Source organism: Bombina bombina, chromosome 3, assembly GCF_027579735.1.
Source record: "Bombina bombina isolate aBomBom1 chromosome 3, aBomBom1.pri, whole genome shotgun sequence".
Classification (NCBI taxonomy): domain Eukaryota; kingdom Metazoa; phylum Chordata; class Amphibia; order Anura; family Bombinatoridae; genus Bombina; species Bombina bombina.
Window position 1 is genome coordinate 834,820,823 of NC_069501.1, and position 16,514 is coordinate 834,837,336.

At 34.1% G+C, this 16,514-nt stretch overlaps 1 protein-coding gene across 1 annotated transcript in view; it reads left to right on the forward strand.

Moving 5' to 3' along the window:
• EFNB2 (ephrin B2) overlaps positions 1–15,948 on the forward strand; it is a 45,673-nt gene extending 29,725 nt beyond the window's left edge. Inside the window, exons 3-5 of the mRNA XM_053707794.1 lie at positions 9,440–9,532; positions 10,743–10,856; positions 12,199–15,948. Of these exons, the coding sequence (XP_053563769.1) occupies positions 9,440–9,532; positions 10,743–10,856; positions 12,199–12,581 (590 nt within the window). The 3' untranslated portion in view covers positions 12,582–15,948. The remainder of the gene's footprint in view (positions 1–9,439; positions 9,533–10,742; positions 10,857–12,198) is intronic.
• The last annotated feature ends 566 nt before the right edge of the window (positions 15,949–16,514 follow it).

Below are 16,514 nucleotides of genomic sequence, written 5' to 3' on the forward strand. Positions count from 1 at the left end.
TCAGTCCAGATCTCTTAGAATTCCCCCGCAGTTTGTGTATATTCAGGTTCCTCTTCAGATCAAATAAATCCATCAGCTCTTGTGTATAGACAGTAATGAATTCAGTGGAAATTGTGTAATACATGATATTTCTTGAGTAGTTCACTCAGCTTTTGAGATATATATATATATATATATATATATATATATACATACATACACACACACATACACATATACACATACACATACATACACACACATACATACATACACACACATACATACATACACACATATATATATATATATATATATATATATATATATATATATATATATATATATATATATACATTTTTTTAACTGTTTGGTGCAATGAATGTTAGCATCAAATGAGTAGTTCAGCAAATGAATATTGCATTTTTTTGTGTTCTGATATCTTGTTAAATACCAGAAAATGAATGATCAGTTTACAAATAAAAAATGGAATTGCATTTATCATGCTATCCTGCATTGAAGCAGGTGTTTACATCTTCCAAATCACTTAAATGACAAATTTCAGTGTTAGTCTTCAAGCAAGTTTGACACTAGATCACTATGGCAATAAGACAATTTTTTCTTTCAGACTCCAAGCAGAATATTGTGTGTGTTTAAATAAAGCACACCCTCCTCCTCTATGCCTTGAGTGCAGAAGAAGAGAGTCAATTTATTACTGCTAGGTCTATTTGATCTTCTTGAGAAAATGCAGGCGTCCTGGGCTCTGGCCTGGGAAGGTACTTGTGTCCTTGTCACTGTAGGTCTCTTTCTTTGCTATCGGCAAGGATGGCAAAAAGAACTGTTTTACAAAGACAGCTGTGGCCTGTGAAATCTGTGCTCATTAAATCAAGACTCTAGTTTTAAAGTGTTCCTGTTAGCTATTGAAAGGACAGTACATGGAAAATAATTATGATGACGCTTGTATTTGCACTCTAAAATGGCTATGATGGAAATAGGAGATTTTTTTGTTTTTGTTCACTAGCGATTGCCCTCCCACTATTTTTTCATCCTCAATAGAAATTTCTTCATATAATACAGCTCCTGTTGCTACTAAGGGTGGAGTACTAAGGTTACAATAAAGAATATTCATAAGCTCCCACACTACTCTTTTGTAAGTCTTGGATAGATAAAAACTGATGCTTCACTGATCTTGCAGGAAAGAAATTATTCTACAGTTCTATGCCTTTTTATTTTATTATTAATTTGTATCAAAATAAAATGATATTAGCTACAAATGGTTGCTACTCTTGTAATAAAATATTTAAAAACTAGAATGAATTCCCTTGAGCATTCTTATATTTGTACAGTGACAGCGACATTTCATGGTTACAGATGAAAAAAAAATGATTAGGCCGTTTTGTAATACTACATTTAGTTATTTAGGGCTAGATTACAAGAGGAGCGCTAAATTATCGCACGCCTGAAAACAGGCACATTTTTCCATTTACAGGCATGCTATAATTAATCAGCCATTATAAGTGGCTTGTTATTGCTACCGCAAGATCGTGGCAGCAATTAGCGTTCAAAAAATTAACCAGAGATCCGATCTCTGGTTAATTTTTTTTAAAGTGCCCAAAATGCCCTCAAATAGAGCATTTTTTTTTTTAATAAACAACTGCACTAGGCAGTTTTTGGGGTCTAATGTTGGTGGGAGTGTGGTGTTAGAAAAAAAAAGTGCCTTTACAAGCGCAATATTTCCCAGGCTGGAATCCCAGTAATGTGAACGCAAATTTGCGTTCGCATTGCTGTTAACTTGTAATACCGTTGCACATTAGCGTACGCTGGTATTACAAAGTGGAGTGCTAATATCGCTTTCTTGAAAGTGATATTTTGTGCTCCACTTGTAATCTGGCCATTTTTTTTTTATTTTTTTTTATTGTTGCCAGTTTTTGACTGACATCTCAGGTTATCGTGATTGTAGCTAGTAAAGCATTTCATTTCTAAATGTAATTCCCAAACCATGTTCCACTTTCTGTCTTTGAAGAATGGAATTAAATTGTTTGTCCAGTATGAATCTGAGGCCCTTAAAAATATTTTCACAAATTTCTCTACAGTTGGCTAATATTAGATTTCAGTTACATGTATATTGCTTTAGCAGACAGTCCAGCTGTCCACTTTCAAATTAATGTTAGTGCAGAATTTTGTAACCTTAACCTAGTGACACCTGCAAAAGAAAAAAAGGATTTTAAATATTTAACTCCACAAATCCGTAACTACCTTACTGTCTTCGCCAGCCTTTTCTGCTCTTCTGGTTCCTTCAACAGCGTATCAGTCACGTTGTCTAATAACAGTGCAATCGGTCGTCCCGTTGAAGTACATGTTGCGGATTCTGTGTTGGGTAAAGCAGCCGACAGCTTTACCCAGCGTCGGAGCTCGCTACATGTGATTAGACAACACACCTGTGAAGTGCTGTTGAAGAAACCAGAAGAGCAGTAGAGGCTGGCAAGGAAGGTAAGGTAGGTACAGGTTTGGGGATTACATTTTTAAAATCCCTTTTTTCTTTTGCAAGCGTCGCTAGGTTAATGTGCAGAATTATAGGACACTCATTTGAACGTTGACTAGCCCTTTAAGATAATAATCCTAGAATTTGTATATTGTATTTGTGTGTGAATATACCACTGTCAGTTATGACTCTATGTCCACATATTCAATCAAGGCTGATGTTTTACTTTTTTTTTGAGAGAGAGAGATTTTCGATTGGTTCAAACCCAGAAATTACTTCTATTTTATTTCATCAGTTATATTATTCAATGACTTTAAAAATGATGATACTTAAATAAAAAACAAGCAGTAAGCTGTTGCTTTAAAAGGGTGGAAGACACATGAGAGGAGACAGTGTACTTGCACGGTCTGCTGCCAGAGAATTTTCTTTGATAAAAGAACCATGTGCTTGATAATCCAGTGAAAAGAACATGAGATCAAAATACAGTTTTGCCATACAGATTGCATTAAGCATTGCTTCCTATTAATGCACAATTCTAAAGGCTTTCACTTTTTTTACTGAGGGGAATGTTTTTTTTTTTTTTTAACTGGATGTAAGGATGTTTATTATGCTTGTGTCTGTTGAAAATTCCACAACGGATATGACTGAAAGAGGTGAGTTTTAACTTGGCTTTAAAACACCCAGGTAATTCAACTCACATAATGATTGAATTACCACATAACATGAACAGAATGTAAATAGACCACCGTCGTGGAATTAATTAGAAAACCTTTTATCAATGTAAGACTGTTAGCAATGCTCTTATAGTTAAGGAGCAAATGGTTCCTTTTTTTTTTTGGGGGGGGGGAGATTTGATTTTTCACTTTGCTTAATCTGTGTGATTGAGAGAACATTTGTAGGCAGAATTTCAGCCAGCTTAATTCTCTATCTGATTAGTGCAATGGTACAATCTTGATAGGCCAAAACCCGCCAAGATCTATGCAGCAGCTTTGCCTCCTGGGAGGCGGTGTAATAACTATCAAATGAAGACATATTAAAATGTAATATTACTTCTCCTCCATAGGGACTATATAGAAATCATAGCCAGAAACAGCTTGTGCATGCTGCTTCTGTTTCAACTGCTGATTCAGTGTCTTTTCTCATTTTCAGTTGCATATTTCAAACTGTAAATGGAAGCAGACCAGTTTTCTCATTGTATATGGACAGATAAAACCTATTTATGCCTAACTTGTGGTGGTTTAGAAAAAAATATGAGCAGATACAGTACATTAGCTCTTTTATAATGCGATGTGCTAATATAACATTTTGTTACAAGCTTCATTCATGAGACATTTCCAGTACTGTAAATATGGCTGAGCAGATATAATGGTCAATATATTATTAATAAGCAACAGCCAGTCCTAGTGTAACATCCATTGTTATGAGACGTCCATCTTGTTTGCTGAAATGGGTCTTCAAATAACAGTTTGTGCTATTATGATGATCTATTTTTATTAGAAGCAAGATATGTGATGTTATTCACTAACAGATACCCAGAAACTGCACAATGTTAGAACAGGTTGTCTATCAGAAGACCAGAGGGCACAAGGCTGTCTTTCATTTTTTTTAAAGTGATGCACAATCTCAGATAATAAAATGTTTTGTATGAACCATGTGGGTCTTTAACACTGCCTTTTTGGGGGGACTGTATATCATCCCAAACTACACACATGTGGGAATTAGATACCACTGTTAGAACAACCAAAAAGATTCTAGTATTTATTATAGAAAATATGGGATTCTTTAGGTGTGGGGTGTGTTCACACCAATAAAATGCATTCAATGGGCACACTAACTTTCCTTCTATATTGCTGTAAAACATCTTTTTTAGTAATGCATCAAATCCAGCCTAAATAAATGATATTGCTCCTTTTAAATATTTGCATTTCAGATTTTAAAATTATGGGTGATAAACCTTGGTGAGCACATTAGATATTCTATTTTTAATATTTATCCCAGTTGATTAAGCAGTTGAAAGCAAAGCAATATAGATCCAGCAGCTATGTATTTTCTTTCTAGTAGTTGCCAGATTTCATTCTGGTTCAGTTCTCATGATTTCACGTTAATTCTTTGTATATATGGAAATCACATACACTTTACTATGTTATTAAGCACACTGATTTAAATCGAATACCGTCATGTAACACCATTTAGCCATATTACATTATTTAAAAATAATTAAATTGTGCTCTGAGATATAGTATTCATCTTGAGTTAACATTCAAGCACTACCTAATAAATTAAAAATTCAGTAGCACTTTGTTCTTGGGACAACAAAAGCCAAGAGCAAATGATAAAATAATTGAAGCAAATGCTCTTAAAGTAGGAACAGCTTTCAGCCTAAGGCTTTATAAATTGCACATTCCATTTTCAGTACTTTGCCTGAGCCATTTAAGGTTTTTGGCTATAGTTTTTGTAAAAACAAAGAGTTGAGTATATTAATTCCCTTCTTAATGACAGGAAATGAATGCTATGTTTTTATGATTGAGCCTAAAAACATAAATTGTAACCTGAGCATAAATTGGATAACTTACCTTCAATATGCAGAGTTATCAAGGCCTTGAACGCTAGACTTTATTTTTGTTAATTGTAAGGGGTGACAGTGATATTTCACTTTGGGACTTACTATAAACTAAGCTTTATAGCATGTGCATATGTGTTTTACTATAAACTAAGCTTTATAGCATGTGCATATGTGTTATCAGTGCATTTAAGACATGCAGATACCTTTTTTAGTTTTTGTATTCCATGTAAAAATGAGGTTTAATATTTTGCAAATAGAGGAATTGCAGAAAATGTGGAATCCTTTGCTGATCCATTAAAAACATTTACTTAAAGGGAAATGATACCTAAAATGTTTCATTTGATTCAGATAGAGCATTGATTGTAAACAACTTTCCAATTTACTTTTTTTTTTTTAAATCAAATGTTCTTCTATCTCTTTGTATCCTTTGTTGAAGGAGCAGCAATGCTCTACTGAGAGCTGTCTAAACCACATCAGGGTGATCCAATGACAAAAGTGTTATATGTGCAGCAACCAATCAGCAGCTAGCTACTAGCATTGCTGCTTATGAGCCTACATAGGTATGCTTTTGTCAAAAAAACACAAAAAGAACAAAGCAAATTTGATAATATAAATAGATCCGAAAGTTGAAAAATGAGATGCTCTATCTAAAGCATGAAAGTTTAATTTTGACTGTACTATCCCTTTAATCAATGAGGAGCAGAGAAAACCCAAACAACTCTGGATACACCTGTATAAACAACAATAGTTGCCAAGTATTCTATTAGGAAAGCATAATATCTTGTCTCTTGAATTATAAGAGTTCCAACTGATTTTGTACAACGTTTTGGATCTGGAATTGAAGAGCAGGATTATTGCACTTTGAAAAGTTATTATGAAGTGTGGGATCTTGGGAGCTTTGTGTAATAACTATTTTATTTATTTTTTAGTTGTCAGAATTAGAATATTTTGCCATGGAAAGATACATCTTTCTGACAGTATGATGAGTAAAGAAGAGAATGAAAATGAACAGTGTAATTAATGCATATCAGACCATAAGAAGTGCTATATATATATATATATATATATATATATATATATATATATATATATATATATATATATATATATATATATATATATACCTGTATGTTTGTCCCTCTTTCTATTGGTATCCTTTAATGAAACATAAGTATTACCTGGTTACAAACATTGTTGCAAACAGCAATGCTGTATAGTGCAAAAGACACGTTTTAACAAAGGAAGATACATTTGCCAATGGAAGTTTATATATTTTTTTTAATAAATCATACCCTTTATCTGAATCATGAAACCTTAATTTTATCTCCTACGTGCCTTTAATATATTTTTTGTGTATATCCTTAAAGGTATAATTTCCTGTTTTTTAAAGATGTCATATTGTCTTATTAGTCTGCCTTTCTTCCTCTTTTCATTTGAATGTTTGATAATATATACTGTAATGTTAAAGTGCCTGGATGTTAAGAGGTTCCCTGCTTGATAATAATTCGCCCTGGTTGTTTCTATGGTGATGTTACTAGTCATTTTAGCGGGGTTTGCTTTAAATGTCATTGTCATATGCTTAGAATACAAAATGGCCACAGAGAATACCCCTTCAATATCAGAAAGGCCTTCAAGTCATTTCATGTGTTTGCTTAATAAAAAGGCTTTCTTGTGCTTTGAATAGGAAGTAAAGGAATTCATCCAAATCACTGGTGTTCTGAATTTCCCTACAGAGGTTGTTACAAGTAGTCAGTTTTAATTAAGGGTGTTTTGTGGCTCTGCCCTTTTGCTGTGCTACAACATAACACTTCATTTTGAAGATGAGACTGGCAGTGCCCAGAGCCATTTTAGAAAGGCCTGTGACTTATGAATCTCACAGTACAAAAAATAACCGTTCATCAAAAGCTAAATACACACATATATATATATAAATTATGTGTGTGTGCGGCTAACATTTGAGCACACAGATTTTTTTTTTTTTTCAGAATAATGCTTTGTGAGTTTGAGGCAGATTTACATTGGCATTCTATTTTGTTCAGCTCCTCTCCGGAATTAGAGTCTGACTTCTAAGTAATCAACTTCTCTATAGGTTTGTTTTGTTTCAGTGTCAGTGCAGAAATAATGTTGTCAGATTAACCCCTTCTGCATCAAACTAATCTTTTACGGAGTAGACATTCTTTTAACATGAAGAGTAGCAGGAGATAGCCAGAATATATTCATTCTAAATAAATCTTGAGATCGCCAAAGAGACCCCTCCCCCCTCCCTGTAGCTTTGATTAAAATAAAAAGCTGCTTCATTCTGTGCTACAGCCCAGCATTTTGTTTCTGCCATATATTCCTCCTCTATCTTGCTTGCCTGTACATTGGCAAATAGGTTGTAAAAAAACACTTTTATCACAGACATATTAGATTTATGTCTAGAGCTGCTGCTCGGTATTGATTTTTGTTTCCTCTTAAAAAAAATGTCTCCATTATTTTGTGAGCCATGTAGTCTGGTGTCAGACTGTCAGATGTAGTCTTGGGTTAGATTGCTATCACTAGTTGCTTGCACATGTTATATCTTTGTTTTTATATTTGTAATGGTGGTTAAAAAAATGCAATGGATAAGAAAACCTCTGGAGATGTATTGGAATTATTATTATTATTTTCAGTTGTTTGTAGAGCTCCAACAGATTCCGCTGCGCCACAGACTAAATGTAATGTGTTTAAAATGACATTAAACAACTCTTGCTTTTGTGCAAAAGTTGTGGTTGTTCCACTCTCTCTGCAGAGGCCAAAAAAAAAGCAAATTCTGTAATCTACGTTTCCTTCGACATGCTGTAAATTAAATAGCTGGCAATATGCAGAATTTTAAAGAGCCTAGGTTAGAAAATGTGCTTCTTGGTCTCTCAAGGGAGCTTGGCATATGCACACCATTTGCACAAAAGCAAGAGGCATTTTGTGTCCTTTTAAAATGCACTCATAGAAAAGAGTGTTTAAAAAAAAAAAAAAAGGTTAAAAAAAGATTTATGGGTGTTTTTTTTTGAGGCTCTGAGTTTTGCACAATAGATGGATGGGTGGTACAAGGTGCTGCTTCCATACAATGGTGAAACACGAGTATATGAGACAATTACTGGATGCTGCATAAAGGTCTTCCTTGAGAAGCAAGTTATTGTGTGGGACATAATGCAAACCACAGCTCTATTCATGCAGGATTTGTACATTGACAATGTACTCATCAAGTGCAAAGACTGATTGTGATATGAAGATTATAAAAGATGCATAAATCACTTACATGCACCATAATATTCAGCTGCCAATGTATAAACCATGAAAATGCAAACATTCTATTAGTGTGCGGACATAGAAATGGCATCTGCATATATTTGCTATCACCGTGGTCTTGTCTGAGGTCATAAATACAAGGATCTTGGCAAAGCACATAGTGACACTGTGAAACAAAGTGCATTTTTGGCCACAAGCTTTAATCTGCAAGATGTTCTATCAAGCATAATTAACCCTCGGGTGTTGCAGGTATCTGCTGCAGAGTGTTAATTCAGGCTGATAAGAAAAAAATGCAATGATACTTTGTCATCTGCTAAAGCATTACAAAACATTGTTATGTGATATAATGTTATGATTTCTATTTGACAAGCAGCTAAGTATAGTTAATGACGACAATTAGCTGATACATTACACCATCCTTGTAACTTCCTGATCTTATTTGTTCAACATTATAAATGGGTTTAACATGAGCAGATAAGTTCAGCAGTACCTTCTAGGAATCATCCATATACCACATATTTGTGAACACCACAAATAACCAAAGTAGCCGAGGTTCATAATAGCATTGTAGTTTTTTTTTTTAACCTACTATTAAATACCTATCAGAATGGTTATTTTGCATACACCAAAATCTTAAATATTTCATGTTGATATTAATTAGCTTTTGTTCTTGTCAAGTCAATGGAGGCCAATAGAACGGTGGGGCTTGGCCCTATCAGCCAATGACCATTAATACAGTTGTATTCAGCTGTGCATTTATTCCTATCATCAATTTAAAGCTTTCCTCTTTAAATATTTTGATTATGTTTTATTAAAACTGTTTCATACACATTGCAAAATACATTTCAGAGTGCAAAATGTACATGTCCTTTTAATTCATTTAAAAAAAAAAAGTTTATGTTCCATGTGTTATTGGGCAAGTTAAGCTGAATGTAGAGGTGTATGTCAGTTACAATATCAAAAAGAAAAAAATGTTCTCTTCTTTCTTAACCATAACATCAAACTGCAATCTGCCCTTGATTTAAAAAAATAGACAAACACCAATAACTGATTTTCTGTGAGATGCATGGTTGTGAAAAAAATGATATTTTTTATTTGGACATTGATTTTAGACATTGATTATAACCTTACTATGTTATTATGTTCCACAGCTACATCTAATGGTTCAATGGAGGGTGTGGATAATCAGGAAGGAGGAGTATGCACAACTAAAACTATGAAGATCCTCATGAAAGTTGGGCAAGGTGAGGTCAACTTCCAAACTTAACTTTTCCTATTCATTATGTAGGGAACTATGTAAAGATTACTTTAGTCTGTTGGACAAATTAAATTCTAGTGCTATAATAAAAGGATTTGTACAGAGACTTTTATATTTTCTTATAGACAGATGTTTTAATAAAGTTAAATTGTTGTCCGTTACATTTTATAGTTTGTTATTTGATGGAACTGTGCAAACAAGTCCTGGCTATGATATTTGCTGTGTACCTGGAGGAAATATTTTCATCCTTTATTGGAACCTTGAACCACAGAGGGCAATTGTTGTCTTAAAAACACGATTGTCAGATCTTGTGCCACTTATATTAGCTCTAGCTTACATTTCCATAGGAACTAATTGTGATCTAGTAGATCACAGGCACTACAAGAAAATTATAAAAAATAATGTATGAACACTCATAAACCCAAACTATGACACTTTAGCTGCAACACAACAAAATATTTAACAGCAGTACAATGAATTAGCAAAAGTAACACTGGGCAATATATAATTTTACCAATGTGCCGTGTATAAGCTTATCCTATATACTGTGATCCATTATTATTTTTGTTTTTTTTTATTGGGGTACCTGACTATAGGTAATTTGTATATTTTATAGCAACATAAATCTGCGCATACATAAATGTACCTTCCAATTTAAAACCGAAATGTTACATAGAATAACTTTATAAACTTTTTGGTAGCTTATCAATGTCTTGCCGTCATCTCTGACAGCCCAAGGGTTAAACTTGCTTATATTTATAGTAAACATGTGAAACACTCTTGCACAGTTTGCCAGAACATTATTCATTAGAGGGATTCTGCACATGGCTATCACATATAGATAACCTACTACATGTCAATAATGAATTATTTCTAATTAGAAGTTGGTTTAGTAGTCAATCAACTCTCTCTGTTAAATTGAAATGTCATCTGCAAAGCTTTCCTTGCCAACTGTGAGGATCCCTATAGTTTTTGCAGATGGTCTTACAAGCTCAGTAACTAAAATAAGTTGCATAGTGTGCTTTCTTCAAGAAAAAAAAAATTGCATCCTTGCTAATGTAAGCTCTAAGCACATTTAGAAAATACTTCTGTTGTACGCAATGTGATATCTCCCTTTCTCATTAGTGGTATTTTTGATTTATGAATTTTATAATGTGCTAAAGATATATATATATATATATATTTTTCCCTTGTAGATCGGAACTCTGTTGCCCCTAGTAGGGATGCTACTCCAACAAGAAGACCAGATCAGGAATCTGGGACTAATGGAAAAAGCTCAACAACGAGTCCCTTTGTTAATGGCCCTGCAGGTAAATTTAATATTCTGTTTGTCATTGTCGGCATTTTGTTCATCACCTGCAGTTTTACTAGTATCTCGGCAATTTAAATGTATTATGTTGGGAAGACTTAGAAGAAGATTGCAGAGAGTGACAAAGTATTTTATTTTTTTATTTAAACTAAAACAATGTGAATAACCTGTATTCTAAATATTTAAGCTATAGATAAGAAACTATTCACTCACAAATAACTATTTGTCAGAGTCTTTATTCACTAATTGGGCTCTTAAATGGCATTTGAGCACTCAATGCCTATGTTACTACCATATTAACTAATGTCTCTGCATGTAAGTAAAGTTAGGGATATTTATAAAAAAAAAACTACTGCACTGATCAAGCAATGACCAGTAAAATTCTGTAGGATCATGGCTGAGTCCTGCAGGATACACCCCAGTCTCTGTGAGGGCAGAGAAAAAACAGCTTCGAGATATAAATTACAAAGTGTGTGAAATAAAAGTACATTGATTTTTTTTTTAAATATACATAATTGAACAGTTTATGTGGAATTAAGTTTAATTTACCTTTAAGAAAGGAGGAACTACAAAGAACCATTCCAAGATATTCATTGTTATATATGCTTATTATTCTAATGAATTCATAATGTGCTAAAAGCGCTGAATATCAACCTGTTCAATGTGACACATTTTACTGCTTGCCAGATGTGCAGTCATTTCTTTAGTTAACTGTGTATTACAAATAAGCTGAATCATTAATATTTCTACAAAGTTGCCCAAATTAAGTCTGGCTTTCATAAATGCAGATATATTCAGATTGTGCACTTACTAAGTGCAAACAATTACTTTACATTAGAGGTATCTGCACCAGTGAAAGACATAACACGTATCATATTAAGGAACTAATCAGCAATAGAGAAGAACAAAATTAGATACAGCCTTGTAATTCCGCCAATAGAAACTCTTTTGGGAATTCTTTTTTTCCAATGGAGCCACAGGGCTGGTTGCAGCCATTATGAGATGAAGCATACATTAAAGTCTGCCTGTCAGCTCTGGTGCACTTTGCTGATGGATGATGATGTACATAACAAAAACAATGTGGTTTAGGAGCAGCATGAAAGTAAGATCATGAGACAGAAAGTCTTGTTTAATATTGATTGCCGACTCCCGCTGTTTGCATTTAGCTACCTCTGAGGGTAATTGGTTTGTCAAAGTTCAGTTGCCAGTTAATGCTTTATATTCTGCTGAGAATTCAGAATGTTAAACCTAGACAAACAACATTCTAGGGTTAATTTAAGGCAACAGTCAGTTGTGGCATATCAAGTTGATAACTAATTATGTCTATCCCTTCCTTCATTCAGGTTCCAGCACAGATGGCAAAAATGCTGGGCATTCAAGTATTCTGGGATCCGAGGTGGCCTTATTCGCAGGAATTGCTTCAGGGTGCATCATCTTCATTGTCATCATAATCACTTTGGTGGTGTTGTTATTGAAATACAGAAGACGACACAGAAAACATTCACCTCAACACACAACAACTTTGTCACTCAGTACATTAGCCACCCCAAAACGCAGTGGCAATAATAATGGTTCAGAGCCAAGTGACATTATAATTCCCTTAAGGACTGCAGACAGTGTTTTCTGTCCACATTATGAAAAAGTCAGTGGAGATTATGGACATCCTGTTTACATTGTGCAAGAGATGCCACCTCAGAGTCCAGCAAATATTTATTACAAAGTCTGAGGATTTGTGTGGTACATTTTTGAAATGTAGAGGACACATTAAGGTCCAGTGCTTTCTGATGAGGTTTTTTGGTGGTTCCTTATGCACTAAAGTGGACTTGGACTTGCATATGCATATGGAAAAGGCACAAGAGAAAACCTTTCTTCAGAGAGAGCCATATCCTTAAGCTGGATAGCTTATGGGATCTGAGGGTTCCTGTTGCTAGGAAAAGTATTCACTGCAAGCTGGAAGACTTTTTTTTTTCTAATAAAAAGATACCCATTCTTAAAGCTATATCCTGGTCATTTCCATCCTCCTCCAAGCCATGTGTGCCAGGCATATATAGCCAGGTCAATATGAAGTGATTCATGAACCTTAATCATTTTAGGCATCCAAAAGATGTTTTAGGATATTTATCTTGAAATGCAATTTTATGACTTAATATCTGTAGCTTTCTCAGTGCATACTGGATTTGTCTCAGTGGCCTGTGCGTTTAAATAAGTCTTCAGAAAGCATTTTTTTGCTGTTAGCCCATCACTGTTTCATTTTCATGTTGTCTAGGATCCCACAGTCCTTCACACAGGATTTCCTTTCACTTCACATCCTCCATCACTAATGGCACATTAACCTTTGGAGTCTTTTGCTCCATCCATTTCTCCTACAGTCACACTTGAATGGGTAATATATTATGGAAATTGTACTTGCTAATACAGAGCCTTCCAGCAAGAAGTTCGACTCTCAGCAGAGTCAAGTCCAGGAGTTCATGGGGTAAAAGGATGAATGCAGTTACATGCTGCTGCCTCTGAAATGTAGAAAGGAGACCATGCAAGCAGCAGAGCACTTTGGTAACTCAATGTTTGAAATACAAGGGAGAAGCAAAACAATGCATATGGATTAAAGCTGCAGCTAAAGGAATTCAATATAATCAAACAGCAGTACGCAGAATTCCATATTAGAACAGAGAAGTATTTCTAGGAAAAATACATAGCAGGTAGCAGGTCGATAATAAGCCAGTGAATATATATGTAATGAAGGTTTTGGCAATAATAGTAGGGACATTGTATGGGACTCCTAGTCTGTTTTGACTATATTTTGGCAGACTCAGGTGCTATATTGACCATATTATTCCTCATGCAGGGAAAGCTTTCAGTCATTATAGCAGAAAGCCAAATGTGTCCTGTAGGCTTGCGAGCTAAAGGTCACGTAGCAGACATTAACTCTGCATTTCCCCTTTTTAATTAAAACATATTTTTTAAAGATTTATTTTAAAGAAAGACATTCTGACCCTAATAAAAAAACGATTGACACGTTAGTTGTATGGCGATGTTACACAGCATAGTTTTTTTGTAGAAACTGAACTGGCTGTCCATTGGTGCTCTGTTTTTTCGAAGAAAAGCACATATGGCAAACCCTTTACAGTTTTTAGGAATAAAATAAATTATTAGTATGGAGAGAGGATTAAAGTGAAATTACTTATTTAATTGGTGTATAGCACACATGGGATATATAGTAAAAGATGTTACTAATATATATAATTTAAGATTGCACAGCCTGCCCCTCCAGTAGATGTAAAATCCATTTTGCAGCAGTTAGCATTGCAGAAAAAAATAAAAATAAACACCGGTTTTGGTGGGAAAAAAAACTGTTCCAAAAATAACAATAATGAGAAACTTAAGAATAACAAAGTCCTCTAAAGGCGTCTAGCCCATAAGAGCAGACTAGGATGTTCAAGCCCCAAAAAGCAGGAAATCAGTGTTACTGCATCATATGTTTAACAATGACAAGAAGAGGTTCCGGCATTTATTTTCTGCATTACGATTTCCTGTTGCCTTAATGCAGCAATGTTATGAGAAATCTGTAGGTTTCAGAGCGCAATATCCTTTCTCAATTTTTTTTTTTCACTCCTATTTTTATGTGCTATGCAAAACAGATATCATCAACATAGTCCTGTTTCTATGGTAACACTTTACTCTCTGAATTGGAAAGAAAAAAATTAGCAACAGCATTTTAAGGTTCTTTAGTCTTGCGGAACACCTGCAAAAACGGAACTGTCATAAAGTAGTTAAATGGACACTGTAGGAAAATGTAGGAAAGAGGTTAGCTGCTTCATTAGATCTTTTAAAAAATATAATATAATGAAACACCTTTCTTGAATTATCTTAAATAATGAGTTACTTATTTACTGATTATAGGAAGATCCGATTAAAATAAATATTCTAAAACTTTTCCTGACTCAATTTTTTTGAGGTAAAGTAGAGATTTTATAATTCTGCATTCACCTCTAAAATTAAGTTGTTTTTTTTTTCAACAAAGCCATAAAAAGATCATACATTTTAATATAATGAAAGCTGTCTCTTTCCTACAGAATTATATTTTTTGGCATTTGCCAAGGAAAGCATTTAGTTTATTTCTATAAGAATTGTTTTGTATTGTGTTCCATTTAAGGGCAAGGGGTTTATCCCTTACTGTACCATAGAACCCTGCATTACACAACATTCTCTCTAACGCTGAAAGTGACAAACTTAATTTATTTTATAACAGTGACTAGTGGTTTTTCTATAAAACCATAAAAATAAAATACATTCAAAGCAACAACGACCAACTCACACCCAGTGTCAAGTAATTCAGTTTTGTGTTTGTTTTGTGTGTGGCGCCAAATGACAATCTTCAAACTGTTCCCTTTTATTTGGAAGTTGGTTCAGCTTTGGAACATTTCTGTAAATGCCTTGCTTGTAAGATCATGTGATCCTTAGTCACCTAACTCTGGAATTTGCACCATAATGTCAGTGAAGATGCTGTAAATAGGTTGAGAACTGTATCTGGATATGGGGTGTGTTCGTAGCCTTATTCACCTTTTTAAATCTTAATATAGAAAACAAAAATGACACATGGAAAAAAAAAAGATAGACATGGATTTTCTTAACCAGATTGTGTACATAGAGCAATGTTAGATTTTTTTTACAAAGTCTAAGCAAATGTTTTTGTATAAAATTTGAATTTTTGCAAATGTATTTAGCTACCGCTTGTTTAAAGGCAGTGTCATTCCCCTTTGCACTGTAATGAGGAAGAACTGGTAAAAAAAAGGTTGCCAAATTGCTGCATATATGTGCCGTAATTGTGTACCATAAATATTTATTTAAAATAATTTTTTGTCCTATTTTGTAAGTAACACAGTATTATGCTTGAGTTTATAAATATTTGTTTTTATTTTGTTTTTCATTTTTTTTTATTAGCCCTCCCTAGGTTTACAATTTTGCTTTAGTTTCACATTGTATTTAGCCCTTCAACCTGTTCCCTCCCATACAAAAAAGCTCTGAAATTTCACATTCCACGTCTGTTTCAAACTGAATTTGTTCTTAAAAAAATAAAATATTTTTTCCTATGGAAATTGTGGTATGTTTCTTTTTTATGTATGCATTTCTCTATATTTCTTCTTATCATACCTCTTCTTTCTGTATAGTATGTCAACATATTATGCACAGCTATACCGAGCATAATAAATCTATATGTCACAAATACTTATGCATATTTCTGCGAGCCTATTTGTAGACCTAGCAGCTGTGGGAATATACACACTAAAAAAAATCCCTAAAATTTAAAATGCTTGACATTGCTACTCAATATTGCATGTCAGATATGGGCTTTCTGTAATTTGCTAGTCAACACTTACAGCTCTTATCAGTTCACATCTTGCATTCCATATAGAATAGATTAAAAACCATATGCAGGCTTAAAGACAATAGAATAAAAAAGGTTCACAAGCAAGTGTTGTGTACTTCCCCCAATACAACCAATGCTAGCTGTTTGTGCTCAACACACTGAGGGGCCTATTTAACAAGGTGCGGACAGACATGATCCGATATTACGGATCATGTCCACCGCACATGGATAAATGCCAACAGTGCATGCTGTCGACATTTATCATTGCACCAGCTGTTCTTGTGAACTGCTGGT